Source organism: Marmota flaviventris, chromosome 14 (genome assembly GCF_047511675.1).
Source record: "Marmota flaviventris isolate mMarFla1 chromosome 14, mMarFla1.hap1, whole genome shotgun sequence".
Classification (NCBI taxonomy): Eukaryota; Metazoa; Chordata; class Mammalia; order Rodentia; family Sciuridae; genus Marmota; species Marmota flaviventris.
The window spans coordinates 90,664,298-90,687,000 of record NC_092511.1 but is presented as its reverse complement, the minus strand read 5'-3'; the positions used below and the strand labels follow the sequence as shown (position 1 = coordinate 90,687,000).

The following is a 22,703-nucleotide window of genomic DNA, read 5'->3' as shown; positions in this document are numbered from 1 at the left end:
CTTGGACTTTTGACCTGCAAAACTTTATGCTAAATAAAACTTTTTTATATAAATTACCTAATCTCAAGTATTTTGTTATAGCATCAGAAAGTAGACTAATCCAGATACAAGGTTAATCTCTGATTTTCTAATGTTATTTCCATAGTGTGTTGGGGGACCCTCACTGCCTGCAAGACCCCCAGTTCTTGCACAAGGATACACTGTATGTGCTCAAAAGCTGGATGAATGAAAGCCATGGTCAGCAAATTTATGTAAGGCAAAAAAGTATGTCAAAGGTGTTAGTAAAAGCCAGGTGCAGTGGCACTTGACTGTAATCCCAGCAACTCATGAGGCTGAGGCAGGAGGATTGCAAGTTCAAAGCCAGCCTCAGCAAAGTAAGGCACTAAGCAACCCTGTCTTTAAATAAAACAATACAAAATAGGGCTAGGGATGTGGTTCAGTGGTCAAGTGCCCCTGAGTACAATCCCCATTACCTGCCCCCACCACAAAAAAAAGCGTTAATAAAGATATTTAACAGCCTTTATAGTATGGGCACCAACCAATAAAAACACACAGTGGCTGTAGGCAATCTGCATGGCTGCATGCACCACAGGCGAAGGGGAGCCCTGGGTAAGTGCGAGCTAGAACCAGCATTTGCTGTTCACGCCAAACATCAGTACACGTCCATGCTCTGGCTCTGCTGCTCATGAGCTGTGTGACCTGGGGCAAGTTGGGCAAATCTTTCAGCTTCAATTTATGTGCTCTCCTATAACAACGGGAAGAGTGCTAGGACTTACTTCATATAAACTGCAGAAATTAAGCATTGTAACACGTTCTTGGCATCTTGACTTATGCCGGGTGCATTTTGCTCTTTGTTAGTAATTTTACTGAAGGCTGTGCTGAGCCTTATGGAAAAAATTTGTGCATTACATAGGCTTTAGTTTTACATGAGTTATAGTGTTGTTGACTGTGAATTTAATGGTAATGAATGAACAATATATGAAGGTGTCGTTAAACAGAAACATGCATTGTTGAGAGACTTTACAGGGGGAGCACAAGAGGCCTACCCCACCTCCAGGCAGGCTGAATGTCTATGTACTGACAGGGTTATGAAATGTTGGGCAGGTTTGCAGAAATCTAACCCTGTATTTCCCCTACTGACCATAGTTCAATGCTTCCTAATTCCATGTTTGTGGAGACTTCCAAGAACACAGCTACCAGGAACAATGAGAAGGGATGTAATGGTTGGAAAATGGCACTAATGCTGTTAAAGAAAAACACGTTACTAATCTAAGTAAGTACAAATCCAGGTGCACTGGCACTTGACTGGTGTCCAGTACAGTAAGAAAGTGGTCAATGCTACCAGTGCAGGACCACACTGCTATGTGGCACTCTCCACAATATGGACACTGTGGTCTTTGCCCTCTCGAGAAACTGGAAACTCAAGTTCCCTCTAAGACACCTGCAGTGCTTCCATGGCTTAGGGCTCAAGGGACTTCAAGCCGTGACCAAGGTTTGAAGACCAAGAAAGGGCCACTGGAACAGGACCAGTTGGCAAAGTTTTGACCAAATGCAGCTGGTCCTCAGTACTCACAGGTTTCACATCTGAGAACTGAACCAATCACAGATAAAAAAAAAAAAAAAAAAAAAAAAAAAAAAAATTTGGACAAAAAAGAACAAAAACCAAAAAATCAAACAGTAACAACAATTAAAAAAGAAAACCCAAAACTGGTCAGGTGCAGAGTGGCACATGCCCGTGATCCCAGCTCTTCGGCAGGCTGAAGCAGGAGAATCACAAGTTTGAGGCCAGTCTGGGCAATTTAATGAGATCCTTTTCCCAAATAAAATAAAAAGTGCTGGGGTGTAGGCTCAGTGGTAGAGTTCACTGGCTTCCTTCCCCAGTACAGCAAAGAAAATAAAGTAAAAAAAAAAAAAAAAAAAATCGCATCTGTGACAGACTTAAATGATGAAGTATAACAATTATTTACCTAGTGTTCACATTGTGTGAGGTATTATAAGCAATCTAAATGGGAGACAGTGTACAGGTCCCATACAAACACTCGCTATTTTCTCTAAGGGACTTGAGCATCTGCAGACTTGTATCCTGGGGGGTCTGGAACCAATCCCCCAAAGATACCTAGGCACTACTGTAGTGGAGTCATCCAAAAAAACCAGGACTGGGTGTTCAAAGCTGAATCGAGAGGTTTAAATGAAGGACTGATCAACAGCCATGCACACGGCCAGGACCTGTCAGGGCAACTCTGATGTCACCAGCTTAGGCCACAGTCCAACTTGAGAGACTTTCCAGGGGGAGCTCAAGAGGCCTCCCCCTCCTCCAGGCAGGCTGACTGTCCAAATGGGCCCAACGAATCATCCCACAGGATCAAAAGGGAGCTCTGCCAACGCTGGTCTCTCCGTTCCCCACCCGCGTGATGGAAGCGTCTAACTTGGGGGACACTGTGCTCATTCTCACCTATCAGAAAGTGGACTCGATACAAGTCAGATTTCTGGAGCAGGCGCCGAAGCTTGGTCTGTGTCTCGCTGGGCTCCGAGCCCTGGCTGCCGGTAGCCGCCCTCTGCTGCAGCACCTCCTCCAGGTAGAGAACCGCCAAGTGGGTGTGGTACTCTTCTTTCTACAGGAGAGGGGGTCCAACAGACAGAATTTGCTGAGTGGGAAGCCTGCAGATCCCCACCATCAGCCACTGTGCCCACGACCCGGCCTGCTCTGAGGGGACCTGGGGAAGATTCTCAAAGACAGTGGATGTGACGCTCTTGGCTGGTGGGAAATCTCCCAGAAACCTCAATGCACAGAGGAGGAGCTCACAGTTCGTGGTGCTACAGTTTGAATGTTGCATGTTCCCCAAAGGCCCGCGTGCTAAAGGCTTGGTCCCCAGGGAGGTGAAACTGGGAGGTGGGGCCTAATGAGAGGAAGTTGGGACACTGTGGTTATGTCCTAGAAAGGGATTATGGGACTATAATCTCTTCCTCTTTCTCTCTTTCACACACTGGCCATGAGGTGAGCAGCTTTGCTCCACATCTGCTCCTAGCCATGATAGTCTGCCTAATCACAGGTCCCAAAGCAACAGGCCCAACTGACCACAGACTGGAACCCCGAAAACCAGAAATCAAAATCAACCTTTCTCTTCATAAGTTAATTGTCTCAAGTATTTTGTCAGAGTGGTGGAAAGCTAATGCATGACTATGGAGAACAAAAGGGTTACTTGTCATTTTGTGAAGTAAGGGCCACAGGATTTAGGTATTCTACAAAAAGGACCAAATTCTCTCATTTCTTCTGGAGATAATAACAGAGGGAAAACAGAAGAACAGTATAAATATAGAGGACAGGAGGTAGCAGTGAAAGGGCTACCTATTCCAGTGGGTCTCTTTCACTGAGCCTCAAGTTCCCTCAGACATCCACAAGTACAGACTGAGCAGCCAGGGAATGGGAACGTGACATCAGAACCATCTGCTAAAAAAGCTGATAGTCAGGCTCCACCTCCTGTTGTGCTCACCTGCAGCCTCCTGTCAATAACGAGATATTCCAGATATTTAACAAGAGCTTTAGGGTATTTTTTAAGGCAACTGATAATATCATCTGGATTAAAACTATTCTTCTGCTGTTCGTCCCAAGGTCTCTTGGTGAAAACTTGAACGCCAACCTAAAGGAAGAGCAGAATAGTTATTAGACTTCTTGAAGTCACTTTTTCTTCATCTTTATTTTGGTCACTATGCATTCATGATTTGGATAAAATCATCATAAAAATATGATGATGAAATACATTCAGTAGGTACGACTTTTGGGGTGTCAATCATATCCCAATAGAGTGGCTAACAAATATGGTTATGGAGAAACGTGGTCCAGTAGGAAGCAGAGAACATGAAGCAAAGATAGAAAAGCACCCTCCACTCAGAAACCTCCCCTCAGACATCCAGCTGGAATTTCTTTAACAATGATTAGAAACTAAAAAACAAAGCATTTATCGGGTAATGAATTTTGACAACTCATGCAGTAACTATCTTGGACTATTAAGATCATCCCCAAACAGGGATGTTTCTTTGCCTAAGAATAAATGAAAATAGCCAAAAGCACTGAAAACTCAATACACTAAACTCAGATCTCTGAACCAAGATTAGCTATTTGGTAGACTATTTATGATAGATGGTTAATCTGGGATCTGACACTGGTTCCTGAACAGAACTGCCTCCTTTCACATTGAAATACTCTGGTCTAATTCCATCTTCAAGGAAATGCTAATGAGAAAAGTATATCCATGCCAGGTTCCCCTGGGCCTTTATGTGTGCGTGGTCTGTTGCCTGCAAACACATGCGTCTCCATGATCCCAAAACATGAGAAATGAAGTGGAACTGTTAAGAGTGTGAATTTGGGTTGTAAGTGTGGATTTGTGTGTTGGCTTTCTCACCAATTGGCAAAGATTCTGAATCTCTTTGAGTCTTAGTTTGCCATGGTCTAAAAAACAGGCCCACTTCAGGCTAGGGAAGGCTCAGTGGTAAGATACTTGCCTAGCATGCACAAGGTCCTGGGTTCCATCCTCAATACTGCATAAATAACAACTACAACAATATCAGAATAATAACAATGTGCACTTCGTGGAGTTGCAGTGCCATTCAAAGGAGAGACAGGTCAAGTGACAGGCCTATCAGGTGGCACACAGGATTCCAGTATGTTCTGCTGTAATTTGGGAGCCCTGAGAATGGTCTACCCCTCTCAATGGCACTAGATTCATGTTATAAGTGTGAGCATGTCAGGAGTGGACACTGTGGGCGTGCCTCAGCGGCACAGGAGGGATGGAGTAAAAGGTGAGTGCACAAGGGCGCTGACCTTCCAGTCAGGACAGCATGTGTGTCTCTCCCAGGGGAGCCAAGGAAATAGTATGTCTTTAATGGTGAGAACCAAGAGGCTTACTATCTTTGTTCCAGTCATCTGTGAGAGTCACTAAGGACTCTGTCCCTCTGTCCTGAGCATGCTATCCCCTAGATAGCCCACAGCCAACAGGTGCTTTACCACTCTTGTCATTTCTCGATGTCAAAGACGGGTTGACATAAAGGAGAATGAAATTATGGCATTTGCCAGTAAATGGATGGAACTAGACACTATCATTGCTAAGTGAAATAAATCAACCCCAGAAAACCAAAGCTGAATGTTCTCTCTGATATGCGGATGCTGACTCCCATAGGGGGTGGGGGAGGGCACCAGATTGGACGAGGGGGCATGGGAGGGAGGGAGGGGACACTGGAATGGGAAAGACAGTAGAAGGATTCTGACATCACTTTCCTATGTTCACATATGAATACACGACCAGTGTGACTCTGCCTCATGTACAACCACAAGAACAGGAAGGTAGACTCCATGTATGTACGATATGTCAAAATATATTCTACTGTCATGTGTAACTAAAAAGAACAAATAAAAAATAAATAAATGTGTTCAAAGGGGAAAAAAAAGATGGGCTAAATCCTGCTCCCCACACGGGCCTCCACACCCACAATTTCCATGTGGGGTGGTGGGAGCAGGCAAGGGAACAATTGGTCTCTCTGGTGTGGCCCAGGCCTGGGGCTGTCTCCTGACAAGGCCCAAAGCCTTCAGGGCAGCAGCCTGCTACTGCTCCGTGACAACAATGCCAGATGTCACTGGGGAGACAGGGAGACCCCACAAGACTGACGGGGCTAGGCTTTTTGCTTTTCTAGAAAAGAGGGCTTCCCAGGGAGAGGATTCTAACCATGTGTCTAAAAAGCACCAAAATTCAGAACTTTGGCCGGGCATAGAGGCACACACCTGTAATCCCAGGGGCTCAGGAGGCTGAGGCAGGAGGATCACTAGTTCAAAGCCAGCCTCAGCAAGAGAGAGGCGCTAAGCAACTCAGTGAGACCTTGTCTCTAAATAAAATACAAAACAGAGCTGGGGATGTGTCTCCATGGTCGAGCGCCCCTGAGTTCAATCTCCGGTACCCACCTGGCCCCCCAAAAAAAGAAAAAATGCAGAACTTCTTACAGAGCTGGAGTTCGGATGACTCAAAAGAAGGTATTAAAAGGGGAACAAAGAAATTAGAGGGGTTTGAAATGTAGCTTTTTCCCCCCACTTAAAATCAAGAGCTCTTCTGGTTGGTTTTTACCAGCCACCCTGAAGAAGAAGGCAATTCTCAAGCACAAACCTCCTCACTTCTCTGCAAGACCCAGTCGGCGTAGGTCCACACCAACTCCTGGTCTAAGCAGTAGGTGAGAAAATCAACAATGTACTCGTACAGGTCTGAGCGCGTGGAGTCCTCGATGTCCCCGTTCACGATGTTTACCCACAACTGGAAAGGAATCAAACATAAACTTAAACAAAACCTAGAACATTACGTATCTTGCAGAATTAGCTTAGAAAGTCTGTGTGTCTACTTACTTGACCTTTTAAGATTTTTGGAAGAATAGGTTGAGAATCCCTCCTTGATCTGAAAACCCCCAATCCAAAACTTTGAACCCAGGGGAGCTTTACCACTGAGCACATCTCTATACCTTTTCATTTTTTATTTCGAGACAGGGTCACACGAAGTTGCTGAGTGCCTCGCTAAGTTGTTGAGGCTGACCTCAAACTTGTAATCCTCCTGCCTCAGTTTCCCATGTTGCTGGGCCAAAATTTTTTAAGCATGTTGATAATGCATTTAATTTAATTTTACTTTTGGTACTGGGGATTGAACTCAGGGGCATTCAACCATTGAGCCATATCCCCAGCTCTATTTTGTATTTTTTTATTTAGAGACAGGGTCACACTGAGTTGCTTAGTGCCTGGCTTTTGCTGAGACTGGCTTTGAACTCACAATCCTCCTCCCTCAGCCTCCTGAGCCACTGGGATTACTAGCATGTGCCACCAAGCCTGGCTTGATAATGCGTTTTAGATTTCAAATTTCAAACTGGGGTTGGTTCACCCCTAAAATCTATGCAAATCTTTCAAAATCTGAAAAACTCCGAAATTTGAAATACTTCTGATCCCAAGCAATTTGAATAAGAAGTATTCAACCTATAGTAGGACAAGTCATAAATGTCTAAATCAATTTTTAATTTCCTTCCTTCCTTCCCAATGTAAACAGCCCACAAAGTTTATGGGGATAGATGAGTGCTTTTCAATCTTTCTTCATAAAATAAATAAAATGGTGACATCTATAGACACAAAAGAATTCACCTACAAGCATCAGAGAGCATCTATTTCTATCTTCTCCATCACCTGAGCTCTTGATTCTCAGACTCTCCTTGGACTGTGATGGGAAGATGTATTTTTTCAAAATGCCTTGGTGATTCTGATCCCAAATGCTCCTGTTGCCTTTTGCCCAGAAGCTCAAGACAAACCCCACTGATAAAAATCTCTCGCTATTTCCATCAGAAACTTCCCTACCATACTAACTGAAGCTTACTGTCTGGACCCCAGAAAGAGGGAGCATCATGTGGAGCAGGAAGGGATAGAGGCCGCACCTCCCCCACCATGAGCCTCATCCAGCTGTCCACCTGGCTGGGCTTCTGAGCCCCGGCAAAAGCAGTACATCTAGGAAACAGGGCTGGTGATGCCAATCTGTCTTTCTGACATCAGAATCCCAACATCTTTTATGTTACAGGTTGAGTATCCCTTATCCCAAATGCAGGGGCTATAGGTATTTTGGATTTTATATTGTTTCAGATTTGGGGATTTTTGCATATAGATAGTGATGTATCTTGGAGGTAGGACTCAAGTCTGAACAAGAAATTCATTTGTATCAAGTACACTTTATACACTTTGCCCAGAGGTAAATTTATGCAATATTTTTAATAATTTTGTGCATGAAACAAGGTTTTGTTTTGGGAGGGGGTACCAGGGAATGAACTTAGGGGCACTCAACCACTGAGCCACATCCCCAGCCCTATTTTGTATTTTATTTAGATTCAGGGTCTCACTGAGTTGTTTAGGGCCTTACTTTTGCTGAGGCTGGCTTTGATCCTCCTGCCTCAGCCTTCTGAGCCTCTGGAATTACAGGCATGTGCCACCACACCTAGCTGAAACAAGGTTTTATGTTGTTGAATTTTCCACTTTTGACCTCACATCAGCACTCAAATAGTTTTGGGCTTTGAAGCATTTTAGATTTTTCTGATTAGGAATGCTTAACGTATAATCATTTCTTCAACACTGACTTCCCCAAACCAAATAACATAATCACATATATATTGAAATTTTATCTGTGATACCCAAATATGTTTTGGCTTTGGGAAAGAGGTGCTTAATCACTAAGCCACATCTGAGCCCCATTTTATATTTTATTTAGGGTCAGGGTCTTGCTGAGTTGCTATGGCCTCACTAAGCTGCTGAGTTTGGCTTTGAATTTGTGACCCTCCTGCCTCAGCTTCCTGAGCCACTGGGATTACAGGCATGCATCTGGCCTCCTTTAAAAAAAAATTTTTTTTAAAACCTTCCTTCTTCCCTCTCCCCTCTCCTTCCTCTACTCTACTGGACTTCCTTTCACTCGTCTATTAATTTGTATTTGGTTGGTTCTTTATGCAAGCTTATCCTTCTCTCCTTGCTTTCCTCTGTTTTATTCTAGCTTCTGAAGATGGGAGAATACATTCAACCTTTGAGTTTCTGAGTTTGGCTGACTTCACTTAGCATGATGTTCTGCATTTCTATCCATTTACTGGCAAATGCCATCATCTCATTCTTTTTAATGGCTGAGTAGAACTCTGTTGTGTATATATACACCACAATTTCTTAATGCACTCATCTATTGATGGGCATCTGGGTTGATTTCAGAATTTAACTACTGTGAATTTTGCTGCTCTAAACATTGCTGTGGCTGTGTTGCTATAGTAGGCTGATTTCAAATCTTTGGGGAAAATACTCAGAAATGGGATAGCTGGGTCACCCCTAGTTTTCTGAGGAATCTCCAAACTGCTTTCCAGAGATTTAGTCTGCAGTCCCACCAATAATGTACCAGTGTTCCTTTCTCCCCACAACCTTGTGATAGTTTCCCAAAGCAAAACTAAAGACTAAATAGACACTTGGCTTTGCCAAAGTCATGGAGTTGATGTTAGTTTGGTGAATATGGTTGATGTTCTTTGCTTCACACAATGAAACAAAAAAGAAATGTGGCATATATACACAATGGAATATTACTAAGCAATAAAAGAGAATAAAATCATGGCATTTGGAGGTAAATGGATGGAGTTAGAGAAGATAATGCTAAGTGAAGTTAGCAAATCCCCCCCCCCCAAAAAAAAACAAATGCCAAATGTTTTCTTTGATATAAGGAGGCTGATTCATAGTGGGATAGGGAGAGGGAGCATGGGAGAAATAGACAAACTCTGGGGAAGGGAGGGGGCATGGGGTAATTAATGAAGGTGGAATGTGATGATCATTATTATCCAAAGTACAGATATGAAGACATGAATTGGTGTGAATGTACTGTGTATACAACCAGAGATATGAAAAATTGTGCTCTATATGTGTAATAAGAATTGTAATGCATTCTGCTGTCATATGTAAATATATATATATTTACATATATATATATATGTATGTATGTGTATATATATATATATATATATATATATATATATATATATATACACACACATATCAGAAAACCAGTCCAACACGCAAAAGAGTGGATAACAAAGAACAGAGGGGAGAAAGTGCTCTGAGAGTGTGAGATGAAGCTGTCAGGCTCAAAAGCAAGCTGGAAGATGCAACAATGCAAGGTGAGAGACAGGCTGACAAATCCATGCTATTTCTCTCCAGGTGCAGTACCCCTGCCCGGCCACCCGGAGCGCTGGTTCAAATCCCAGCTCCACCTGGGATCAGAGGCATGGCCTTGATCAGCTTCAGTTTTGTCACGGTGACATAGGGATAGTAATTTACCCAGCTCATTGGTAATGGTTATTGTCAGGAACAGTGGAAATGATAAATTCAATAGCTATTTTCTGCCCTAATTTTCTTATAAGACAATGATGTCACATACCCTGTGGTTCAATAAGAAGTCTTATTCAAATAAGTAGAAAAAATAGTGGTTACTAAAGGTTAGGAAGTAGGGAGAAGAAGGATAGATGGAAATTGGATAATAGAAAACAAAATACAGTTAGAAGAAGTAATTCCTACTGTTCTACAGCTCAGAACTGCAGTTTACAACAATTTATTACAGATTTTAAAACAGAGGAGTTCAAAGATTCCCAACTCAAAGAAGTGGTAAATATGTTTAAGGAGTCGGCAATGCTAATTACCCTGATTTGACCATTTCGTGTCCTGTACATGTATCATCGAGTTATCACAACGTACCCTATAAGTATGTAAAATTATTTCACGTCTACTTAAGAAAATTAAAAATAAATTATCAGTACTTTTTCATTTGAAAATTTTTCAAGTTTCAAAATCTCAATCTGGATAGTGCTCTTCAAAGAATACAAAGAAATGAAAAGTCTTGGCCATCATTTCTCAAGGAATTCACTTTCTAAAACAATATTATTTTTGTTCTGGATAAAAGGAGATCAGGCAAAAGTGGTTTCTATCAATTTGTGGATTTAGCTTTTTTTGCTAAGTAACACTGAGTTAAAGGACACCGATTTCAACATAATGCTAAAATGCTTTTGGACCCACCTGCAGTGCGGCAGCATCTTGGTTATTGTAATGATAGAGCAGTCCAAGTGCAAAATACCTGGAAGAGAACAAAGTCGTCAGGACAATGTGTCCCCATGACCCGCTGCAGGCAAAACCAACATAGTGACCTCCCCTGGCTTGCTCCCCTGGATCCTATTCAACTCAGAAGACAGCTAACTTCAAACAAAAGGATCCTCACTTCTATTTATTTTGCTTATGGCACTAAAAACAGGTGCTCTATCAATCTCCAAAAAAGGATGATTCCAACCTTGGGAGGGCTGAGAAAAGAAAATACCATGATACTATGTGAAAATAGCATTTGGAATTGCTTTCTATTTTGCTTCAAATACTAATACAATTTCATATATCTTCAGTTACCACAGTAGCCCATGACACAGTGGTAAGAGCATGGGGAAGGTCCACTGTCTGAGCATTTCTTGAGAAAAGGGGCAAGAAGCTTCAATCTGAACAACAGCAGAGAACACTGATGGTGTCCGGGAACCATAGACAACAGAAAGTCAAGGGGATTCAGGAAGAGGGTCCCAGAGGTCAGAGACCTCAGTTTCTACTAAAGCTTCGTGACTGATGAACTGAATTGCACTGAGCAAGAAGACTAACTGACCCAGTCTTCTACGTCCTCATTTACAAATGGGAAGGACTGGCACGATGCTCACAAACTGTTTCAGAATTTGAAGCACTTCAGATTTTGGATTTTCCGATTAGGGATGTTTCACTGCAGAAGTCTATACAAACATCCAAAACTCTGAAACTCTGAAACCTGCAATGCTTCTGTTGCAAGCACCTTAGGTCAGGAATACTCAGCCTATAACACCACTCCATAACATGTTCTGGTAACCTGGGAAACTGAGGACAGAGCCAAAACCCTCGTGGAAGCCCAGGTCATCTCAGGCACTGAACAGGGTCTAGCATGGTGACCCCCAGGATCTCTGTGGGATTTCATCAGTCCTTCTGCCTCTTCAAATTCTTAACAAAAATCATAGGCAAAAAAATATTTTTAAAAATCTTACTGCTTATATGAAATTGAGAGATCACCCAATGCCCTTCATTTTTAAAGATAAGAAAACTGGGGCCTAGAATGATCAGTTCTGTGACTTCCTACCCTGGATGAAGAAGCTGCCAGCCCTAATCTAGCTAGTCACTATGCACCAAGCGGCCCTGGACAGGAGGCTGCTACTAACTCATGGACGTAATGAAGGCAGTTTTCAACCATGACTTTGTGGGACCAAGGTCAAAAACCATACCACTTCATCATTTATCCAGGTGTCTATTTAAACAGTTTGGTTATCAAAGACTCAATGCACTTTTTTTTTTTTTGGTACTAGGGATTGAACTCAGGGGCATTTAACCACTGAGCCACATCCTCAGCCCTTTTTTGTATTTTATTCAGAGACAGAGTCTCACTGAGTTGCTTAGCACATCGCTAAGTTGCTCAGGATGGCTCTGAACTTGTGATCCTCCTGCCTCAGCCTTGAGCTGCTGGGATTACAGGCGCATACCACCACACCTGGCCAATGCAGTCTTTAATTAAAAATCACATGGCATTTGCACAAGTGAATCCTCGGTTGACAACAGAAGAAACTTAAAAATGGCTCCATTTAATAACAAAGCCCGTGACTAGTTCTAAATTGTAGTCTTACTATTAAAGAATGAGGAGAGAGTGAATGGCCCCGACACCCCTTGGATAGTGATAAGAGCAACAGCATCTGGAGAGCACTCAGCTCCTGAGGTCACTGCAATTTCAAGGTAGCCACTGAGTGGACCTGCCAGGAACCAAATGTCACACTGGCTACATCAGCTTCGCGGCAGAGCCCAAGTGGGAAGCCCGTCCCGCTGGAGGAGAACACTCACTTTTTGTGCTTCTCTAGCCAGGCAGCGCTGTCCGTCAGAAGACAGAAGTTCTCGGTGACCAGGAGGTCCAGCAGGCTGTCGTGGTCAGCCTCTGCATACAGCTTGAGCAAAGCTGTGTCAATGTCCTCTTTGTAGCCATTAGCGACCTCTGTGCTGCGGACTTCGTTCAGGTAGCTTATGAGGAAGCGTTTGCACTTGGCCATCTTCTCCTGGTCCCCCTGGGTCAGCTGGTTCAGGTCTGCGTACTCGTGAAGAGGAGGGTGGGACCGAGTGAATGAAGAGGAGGTGGGCAACAGGAAGGGGTAGAGAGAGATCAGCTCCCGGACGTCAAGCTGGCCGCTTCTGCAATTACAGTGTCAAACTAAATGAAGCAAAAAGAGAGAAAGAGTACACATAGGCACACAAACGACACTGGAGGGCAGTGCCTGTGGGCACATGTGAACAGGGGTGGACACGGGGTGGCACATCGGAGCGATCCTCCAAATCTGCAAGTACAAGGCAGCACTACCTATCCTGTGACACCACCTGGTTCCACAAGAGAACCGGGAATGACAGTCACAGACACGTAGGCCCACAGCGTGCAAGTGGAACATCGAGATGCCTACGTTACCAGGAAAACCCAGGGTAGCCCTGGCACCTCAGAACCGCGGCAGACCAAGCCCAACCAAGGATGTCACACATCGGCATCCAGGCAGACAACGTCACAGTTCTTCCGAAAATCACTGTTTTCCTGACATTTAATTATAAATAGATTGTGGGACAGTTCTTGAAGGAGAATTATAAGAATCTGACACAAGCCAGGCATGTTGGTGCACACCTGTAATCCCAGTGGCTCGGGAGGGTAAGGCAGGAGGATCACAAGTTTGAGGCCAGACCCAGCAACTTAGCAAGACCCCGTCTCATAATAAAAAACAAAAAGGACTGGGGATGTGGCTACGTGGTTAAGTGCCCTGGGTTCAGTTCCCAGTACCAAATAAAAGAACCTAACACTGGCAATGGTCTGACTACGTAAGAGACAGAACTATTCATACTGCCATTTCTGCTGTGACTCTTGATAGAATTCAGAGCAGAACATTAGGACGCAGCTTTCAAATGTTCTGTTCTCAGCAGAACATCCTGAGACCACATTTGTTGATGTCCCCTGTCTAACTCATTGCTGGGCCCTTTTCCCTCCAGCCTGCTGGTCCCCTTGGCAATAACAACATCAATGGAGGCATCACAGAGCTATAGGTCTCCACCTGGGCCCAATGTCAGAGCCACCTATGGGATAGTTCTGGAGGAAAAAGAAGTGGGGACTGTCCGAACCCTGGCACTGTCACTGCCTGCAATGTTCACTACGTCCCCTCAGTGGTCTCTGAGCTCCCATCCCCCACTCCACTGGCTTCTGCCTCGGTCTCCCTTCCTTCCACTCCCCATCCCTGCACCCTCACCTTGTCATAGAGCACCTTAAACACCTATGAATTCTCTCAGACTTTTTTTTTTTTTTTCTTTTTTTAGTACCAGGGATTGAACCCAGGGATGCTTAACTACTAAGCCACACTCCTAACCCTTTTTTATATTTTATTAGAGACAGGGTCTCACTGAGTTGCTTAGAGCCTCATTAATTTGCTGAGGCTCGGTTTGAACTGGTGATCCTCCTGCCTCAGCCTCCCAAGTCACTGGGATTACAGACTTGCACCACCATGCCTGGATCTCAGTCACACTTTTGACAAAAACTGAGCAGCAGTCAACCTGAAGTGGAGCTACTGAGAGGCTAATGTATGAAAGAACCTTGTCCTAATGACAGACAGGCCCAACTTCTATTCTCTTTTTTGTAAGGTCAGGCAGCGGGGACAACCAAAAGGAGGCAGATTTTAAAAGGCTGCTGAACGAGGCTTTATTGAGATCCCACTCCTGGGCAGAACCTTCAGACCAACAGAGCAAGAGGAGGGTCTGAGGAGAAACTGCGTGGGGGCTCAACTAGACTGGAGTCTTATGGGGCTTAGGGCAGGAAGGGAGGGCTTGGGACAGGTGCAGGGGTTTTTAGAGTCCTTTGTCCCACTGGAGTTGGATGGGGAACTAAGATCCAGGATTGGCCAGGAGACCCTACTGATTGACAGGCAGTTCCATCAGTGCCCTATCGGTGTTTCTTTCGTGTGTGTGGGGGGGGCTGCTTGGTGCTTTGTTCCTAAGTCACTTCATCGACCTAACACTCTTATCAAAACAGGAGACCATGCATCCATGGCTATTCGCCCACTGTCTCAGATTGACACACAAGGAAAAGAAGATGTTTGGAGATAAACACACCATGATACCAATGAGGAGGTATTTGACATTGCAGGAAAAAACAAGGAATGGCAGAAGAGTTGAGGTCCAAAGTCACAAAGAATCTATTTAAATCCCAAAGCCACTGATCTCTCTAGGAACAGATGGTAGCAGCACATAGGATTTGTAGGAGTAAAAGTGGTATCAGTCATCATTACTCACAGAATGAGTCTTGACACAGAAATCCATTCTCTACACCCAATTTTGTGAGCAAGATGTCAGTACATGTGCGGGTTATACGCGATCATCTCCAAGAATGGGCAACAGATGGTATGACACAGACAGGGTTCCCCTCAAGTCATCGCCGAGCTGCAAATGATCTACATCTCGTTTGCTAGGTAGCTATAAACTGCAGACTCTGTTCTAGTGAGGTGCTGGGAAAAGTCATTGGGAAGGCGTGGCTTCAGGGGGCGGGGCTTCAGGGGGTGTTTAAGGGTGTATAATTTCACCTCTCAGGCAGTGCTGAACAACCTTCCTGAGAATCTGCCTCACCAAGCACCCCACCCCGGCAGAGCAAGGGCAGCTGAAAGAGCAGGTGTGAGGGCCAGGGGTGTGCTTGTAGATGGGCACAAGTGATGAATGGCAAAAGCGGCTCAGGGGAGCTCCCTGCAGGTACAGCATTAATCACAATGCCCAGGGACTCCCAATGACAAAACTCAGCTTCCAACTTCCTAACAGAACTGAGCAGGAATATCACACTTCAAAAGCCTTTAGAAGACAATGAAAAATTTTCATAGCTTTTTCCAGAAAGCCCTTGCTTTTTCTAAATTCAGAATCTAATAAAATCTACGGAGAGAAGGAAGCACAAATAGGTGGTTCCTCAGAATCCTCACATGAGCACCCTTCAGACTCCTCCTCGGGCAGCCACAGCCCCGAGGCCTCCTCCACAGAATTCTCCTCACAGACTGCCTTAGGCTGATCCTCAGCCTCACCCTACCTAGAACTAGGCCCTTTCACCTAAGGCTGGGACCCACCCCAGCCTGGGAGGTGTGAGCCCCCCCACCCCATCTGCAGCTCCAGCTAACCACTATAGCATTTCCCACCAGGACGTCACAGGAGCAGGAGGTCTGAGCACAGGGGGACACTGTCAAGGCAGCCTTGCTACTGACACCAGAAATTACCTGAATAGCTCTTTAGCTTCCAGGAACTGAAGTTGTGCAAACTGGATAAAGCCCGCCTGCTGCAGAATCCTTCGGTACATGACCTGGAAGGAAACACAGATTTCATTTCTTAGAGACACCTCATGGCCGTCACAGAGAGCAGGAGGTATCACTTCATGGTAGAGCACTTGCCTAGCCCAGCATTGTTGAAAGAAGAAAGGAAGGAAGGAAGGAAGGAAGGAAGGAAGGAAGGAAGGAAGGGAGGGAGGGAGGGAGGGAGGAAGAGAGAAAGAAAGAAAGAAAGAAAGAGAGAGAAAGAGAGAAAGAGGAACCTAAATTTCAAATCCACAACTCAAGTTAAATGATTATTATTATACAGAAATAGGAAGTTACAAGTTAGAGAAAACGTATATATGAAATTATATACACGGTCACCCTTTAGTGCCCAAGAGGGATTAGTCTGAGGGACCCCTACGTACACCAACATCCAAGGATGCCTTATATAAAATGGGACAGTATTTCCAGAGAACCTATGCACACCCTCCTGTATACTAAATTATCTCTAGATTATTTATAATACCAAATGCAACGCAAATGCTATGTAAATAGCTGTTATGCCATATTGCTTATGAAATAATGTACAAAAAAAGGCCCGCATTTGGTCAGTGCACATGCAACTTTGTTTTTCTTTTCAATACTGGGGATGGTACCCAGGGCCTCGTGAATGCTAGCAAGCATTCTACCACTAGGCTACACCCTCAGCCCCCTGATTGATTTCTCTGAATAGTTTTGATTAACAGGTGTTTTCATGGATTTGTGTCCATAAATCTCCAATCCTTCCTCACTGTATGGCTTTATCTTCTCCTCGTTATTAAACAGCAGGACTTCAATGTCTGCTTCTGCCTCTGGCTGCTCAGGTGGACAGAACAACTCAGGGTTTCTGGCAGTCTAGGAGCTAGCCGCCCACCCTCCTGCTCTTCCAAAATCCACACTTTCCAGAGTAGCCCTAGGACACAAGGTTTAATGACCACACAGATGCCTGGGCTCTCTCAGCCAGAGCTAGGGAAATGCTGTGCACTCTCTCCTGGGAACACCCCGCCCACAGCAGACGGCAGTCTGAGTTCCTGCAACCAAGGTGTAGTTACTGGTTTGATTCACTGTGATACTGCTTTCCTCAACCACAGGATCCTTTGCTCTGTAACATGCAGCAACAGCAATACATGCTTCTAGAATCTTCCTGGGGCATCAATCCTACCCACTCCCTGTCATTGCCCAACTTCTCATTTTTGTGTGCTCACAGTTTGAAATGACTTCTAGACACTCTCTTTTCACATCAGTCATCCATAGTCCAGCCCTTGTCCTCCCAGCTAAAGACCTGGCTGTGTCTTAACTGTTCTCTCTGACCTTAATCCTTCCTCCTTCTAATCCACCACTCTCTTCCACAAGCCATCAATTCCCCAACCCAAGGCACACACCTCAGCATCCCCATACTACTGGCTGAATCTGCCATTTAGAGCTTATGGACCTGAAGGACTATGTGGTCCATTTCCACAAAACTCTACTCACTGTCATTCACCTTCCCCAATTTAAAGACAAGAAAATTCTGCTCAGAGAGGTTAAGTTTTTAGGCCAAAGTAACTCAAGTAATAAATGGTTGAGCTATGATTCAAAGCCAGATCTTTCAGATTCTATAGGCCAATGCTTTCTGTTATTGCTTTTTTAGAACAATGCTGTTCTCTCAAATTAGCTCTAAAAGGACTTTCACTACAGTTTTATTTTATTTTATTTTCCTTTAGTGCTGGGGATGGAACCCAGAGCCTCACACATGCAAAGTAAGTAAGTGTTCTACCACTGAGCTACATCCCAGCTCACTAGTATCACAGAGCTCTCAAAAGTATTACGACAGTTCCTCCGGGGACCTCAGTAGATATTCTCTTATCTCCATCAGCTTTTATTTTTCTTCCCCTAACCAGCTATTTCTGACCTAAAGACAGACCTAATTATACCACCCAACACTCAGCCAAGATAGCAGGCCAAGGTTCTGTTGCCTGGGAACGCCAGGTCCATTTCTGAAAGTAGAAACGAGGGAGGCCATTCCTGCAGCAGGAAGGATTTTCAGTCACACCTGAGCTTGTCAATGAGACATCGGCTTAGTGGCAATCCATTCCCTATGGCTGTAGGACGCAGATGTCATCTACTCTCCCACTACCTGAAGGAAAATAGAGATTACTTTTACTAACACTCCTAATCTCCACAAATAAGGAATGCTATGGTCTGAATGTGCCCTGAAAGGTCCTGTATTGAAAACTTAACCCCCAAGTACACATGTGGATGACACTTAGAGATGAGGTCTTTTGGTATTAATTAGGATTAGGTGAGGTCATGAGGGTGAGGCCCTCATTTCGCATTAGAAGAGGAAGAGACCTGAAGTAGCACTTGCTCTGCCCACCATGTGATGCCCTCTGCCATGTTATGATGTAGCAAGGAAGGCCTACCACATGCCAAGCAAATGCTAGTGCCATGCTCTTCCAAGCCTCTAGAACCATAAGCCAAATAAAATTCTAGTCTTATAAATTACCATGTTTCAGGTATTTTGTTAGAGCAAGAAAACCAACTAAGACAGAGTGCTATTTTATATATCCTAGTCTGAGAATGATACATGCAGACTTGGAGGGAGCATGCAAAAATATTCTTTCATCTTGGATTTAGGCCCCATGGACAATGAAATGAAGGACAATATAAAGAACAATATCAAATTTTACCTACAAATGCCTGATTAGAAACTTTAGCAAGTACAACCAATTCTTGGTTCTCTGAAGGTGCCTAATTTCCAGGTGTCTGACACCTCTTCTTGCTTTCTGCTCAGGTGATACCAATTACAAATATATGACCATGGGAAAAGGATAGGAAGGGTGAGTACATGGGAATGACGGGGAAGAGTTTTAGGTAGAATGTGATGTTGTTCTTTGTATCATCCTTTGTTTCAATGTCCCTGGTGCTTATATCTAGGGTGAAGGCATCCCTTGCATGTCTGTTTAGCTTCTAACACCACAGCTAACTCAAAGACTTTCTTCTTCTTCTTTTGTTATTAGTTCATCCTTTAGTTTTAGGAAGTTATCAAAATCCCCAGGTAGAGCATAATTCAGACAAACAGACATCTGGGGAGTCACTTAGTATCTACTCTGCCCCAAGGCTGGGGCCCAACACTCAAGTCAGACTAAAGTGGTCATGTGTATTCTGGGAGTAGAAATTGAAGTTAAAATCCATGTTAGTTCTGAGTGATATGTGTATGTGTGTGTGTATGTATGTGTATATATATATATATATATATATACACACACATACATACACACACACATACACATATCTATATATACCCCACATACATACATACAATGACTCTGTGTCTGTCTCTATATATATGCACGCGCGCACACACACACACACACACACACACACATATGAATGGAGATTTCTAACTTTTGTGATTTGGGGAATTGGAAATTTTATGAAGCCAGAAGAGTCTAATGTAAAGTTTTCTAAGCCTGTTCAAGACTGCACTGGCTAAGGTGGATATCACACAAAAGCTTCTGAAGCAAACAGTTCTTGGAGCACTAAATTCAAAGTGTAGTTTGTTCTATGGCTCTTCATGAATATGCTTTGCCTGGGGTGTAGCTCAGTGGTAGAGCACATGCTTAGCAAGCCTGAGGCTCTGGATCAATCCCTATCACCACAAAGAAAAAAGAAAAAAAAAAAAAAGAAACTTCTCGAACTAATGGAATGTTACTCAGTCTTAAAAAGGAAGGGCATTCGGATGCAGGCTACTCAAAGAGACAGATACCGTATGATTCCTCTCGTATGAGGCACACAGAGTAAGCAAACACATAGAGAGAGAAGGGAGAGGGTGGCTGCTGGGGCTGGGCATGTGTGTGCTGGGATGAAGTGGGGAGTCGGTGCCTAATGAGGATAGAGTTGCAGCCTGGGAAGATGAAATGTCCTGCAGATGGACAGTGGTGATGGCCGCACAACACTGAATGCACTTAATGCCACTGAAATGCACACTTCAAAATAGTTGCCATGGTCTATTTTATGTTATGTATATTTTACCTCCACCATCCCCAGAAAAAAAGAAAGAGCTTCTCCTAGCAGAGTTTTTTTTTTTTTTTTCTTTAGTGAACTTGATAGCAGCCAAAGGTTTCTGATTTCTGTGGTGACCTGCTGGTCAGACTGGAGCCCCCTGGGGTATGAGTCCTTGTGTGAGTCCTGGCTCTGCCCTCTGTTGGCTCTGTGCTCTGGGCAAGCCCCTCAATCCCTCACGCTGTACCTGCATCTTACCAGGGTCCACCTCACAATTGTGGTGAGGAAGACTCTCACTGTGTCCAGCATGCACAACAAGACCTGGCATGCAGTAAGCACTCAATAAATGTTCTCTCTCTCTTGAGGCTGGGCCTGCAGTTTGCTTTCCTAACTAATGCCAGGATCTAAATTTTTTCCATCATCCTTTCAAGACCACTTGCTTGATTCTACTGTATCTATGAGTATTGGAGGGAAGTGGGGTGCACAGATCCTTTTCCCATGAAAGAGAAAGAGGTGAAGAAAATCAGGATGTTTTAATAGGAATCTTTCTACAAGCAGCAGAAATAATCCCACCCTGGCAGCACAGACCTCTTCACTGTGACAAGTGCTAGTTCCCAAGACATGGCATCTCTGGCAGCTGCACTTGCTCATGGGGCCAAATGTAACAGAAATGAGTGGCGAGGCAAGCACAGGGACCCACAGGGGTCACTTACTGCAGGCAGGAAGATGTTTCCTTGTAAGTCTGCAGGAAGTCAGCAGACCAAGGGAGGACTCAGACTGGACTGTTTCTCGAGCTACAACAGGGGCTTTCCAAGGAGGAAAACCAATCCAATGACCCTGTGAGCACCGTGGCAGCAGCTCCTGAAAACCCAGGAGCTGGGGGACGAGCAGACACACAGGGACCACAATGGCTCTAGCAGGCCCTGTCTCCTTCCATGGCCCTTTTTCTCCTAGCTACCACTGGTTCCTTAACCCTGGGATGGGTTGGGGATGGGAGGTTGTAGGTCACCTGAACTAGACCTGAGGGATTTCATGACAAAAACAACCTCAGACCTATTCTAGGAGTTTTCAACTGAAAAATAGATTCTTTTGAGGGCAGAAAAGCCTACTTATAGGATCAGATTTGGATCCCACTCCCCCTCAAGGGAGCACAGCCAGCCTTCCATATCTGTGGATTCTGTATCTATGGATTTAACCAACTGTGGATCAAACACATTTCAGAAAAAAAAAAAAAAATTGCATTTGTACCGAACAAGTACATTTTTTCTTGTCAATTATAATTTACATTGCCTTTATACTATATTAGGTATTACAAGGAACCCTACAAATGATTTGAAGTATACAGGAGGATGTGTATAGATTCTGTGCAAACAACAGCCATTTTATCAAAAGAACTTGAATATTCATGGATTTGGTATCTGAGCGGGTTCCTAGCACCAATCCCCAGTGGACACTGAGGGATGTCAATAGATAATTTTATTCAGTCTGCAGGGCTGATGGACATGCCCTTCCTCACCAACACTGACTGTAGCCCCAAGAAGGCAAACCACCAAACACAGTCATTACAAACCAGCTAACAACTCCCAGAGGACAGCCCACTCCTGGTGTGGAACCGACCACTCAGATTCATGTCAAAACACACCCTACCTCACACCTAAGCTGGTAGATACATATGTGTGCATGCACATACACACACACACACACACACACACACACACACACACACACACACAGACCTACCTAAACCCCTATACATTTTAGGATTTTCAGAAAGATAAAAATGTAATAAAATAGGATCACAGGATGGGTATACTAAAGGCTCTGAGCAAACCTTGAGTTACCAGTCCAGTTAATTAGCCTGCCAAAACAGAGCCTCTTCGCAGTCTGCACCTGTTACCATCCCTGCTTAAGTATCTGGTGAAACACAACCTGAGAAGTCCTGACCTGGAAGGAAGCCAGGAACTCACAGACCCAAAAGCAAGACAAGTGGCCGGTTCCCAAGGTGAGGAGGTTGAGCAGAGGTGGGCACAGGAAAAGAGGGAGCACCCACACATTAAAAGCTACTGTGAAAAAGAAACCCAAGGTCTTGCAAGGCAAGCTCAGGCTGCTTTCCAATGACTTGGGGTAGTCCCTGGGCGGTTCTGCCATCAACTCTGATGTGCACAGCTAGGTTCATTTCCTTCACCTGCCTTTTCTTTTGTAGGAATTGCTTTTTAAATTTTAATTTGTTTTGTAATTCTGTGAACTATTAGTATAGCTCAGTAGTCAAAACAACAAAATAAAGCATATTCAAAGAAGTCTCTCTTTTTCTACCTTCCCCTATTCACTACCTGCCCTGCTTTTTACAGATTCTGTTTTATTTGCACTTCTTCTCCCCTCCCCAGCTCTTACTCTTTCCTTCTTTCTCCTTCCTTCATTTTTTGTCTTCTTTTGATGTGTTTGTGTTCTTTATTCTAATTGTCACCTTAATGGTATCAATTTTACCAAACTCCTTTGGTTTTCTCTTTTTTGAGGCAGTTCCTATTGTGTATTTGTCCTATACAGTCTAGTGGATTTTCCCTAAGGATAAAAAATAAACGCAAGTCAAAAATATTCATAGGACAACTAGGGTAGGGTGAGTGGGCTCTGAGCAGGTCCCACCACTAGAAGTGCACAGTGCTGACCCGGGGTACCCTGGAGGATGGTACAGGGGTGACTGTTAAACAGGACACCCTGGCTTTTGGAGACACATATGAAATCCTTTTAGAGGAGATGGAAAGAAAACT

At 44.1% G+C, this 22,703-nt stretch overlaps 1 protein-coding gene across 3 annotated transcripts in view; it reads right to left on the bottom strand.

Annotated features, from left to right (window-relative positions):
- Tgfbrap1 (transforming growth factor beta receptor associated protein 1) overlaps positions 1 to 22,703 on the bottom strand; it is a 68,398-nt gene that overhangs the window by 8,319 nt on the left and 37,376 nt on the right. For all 3 annotated transcript variants that reach the window (XM_071601910.1, XM_071601909.1, XM_027951801.2), the window contains exons 5-10: positions 15,883 to 15,965; positions 12,458 to 12,799; positions 10,589 to 10,646; positions 6,150 to 6,293; positions 3,492 to 3,638; positions 2,453 to 2,612 (exon numbers count right to left, since the gene is read on the bottom strand). In XM_071601910.1, the coding sequence (XP_071458011.1) occupies positions 2,453 to 2,612; positions 3,492 to 3,638; positions 6,150 to 6,293; positions 10,589 to 10,646; positions 12,458 to 12,799; positions 15,883 to 15,965 (934 nt within the window). The remainder of the gene's footprint in view (positions 1 to 2,452; positions 2,613 to 3,491; positions 3,639 to 6,149; positions 6,294 to 10,588; positions 10,647 to 12,457; positions 12,800 to 15,882; positions 15,966 to 22,703) is intronic.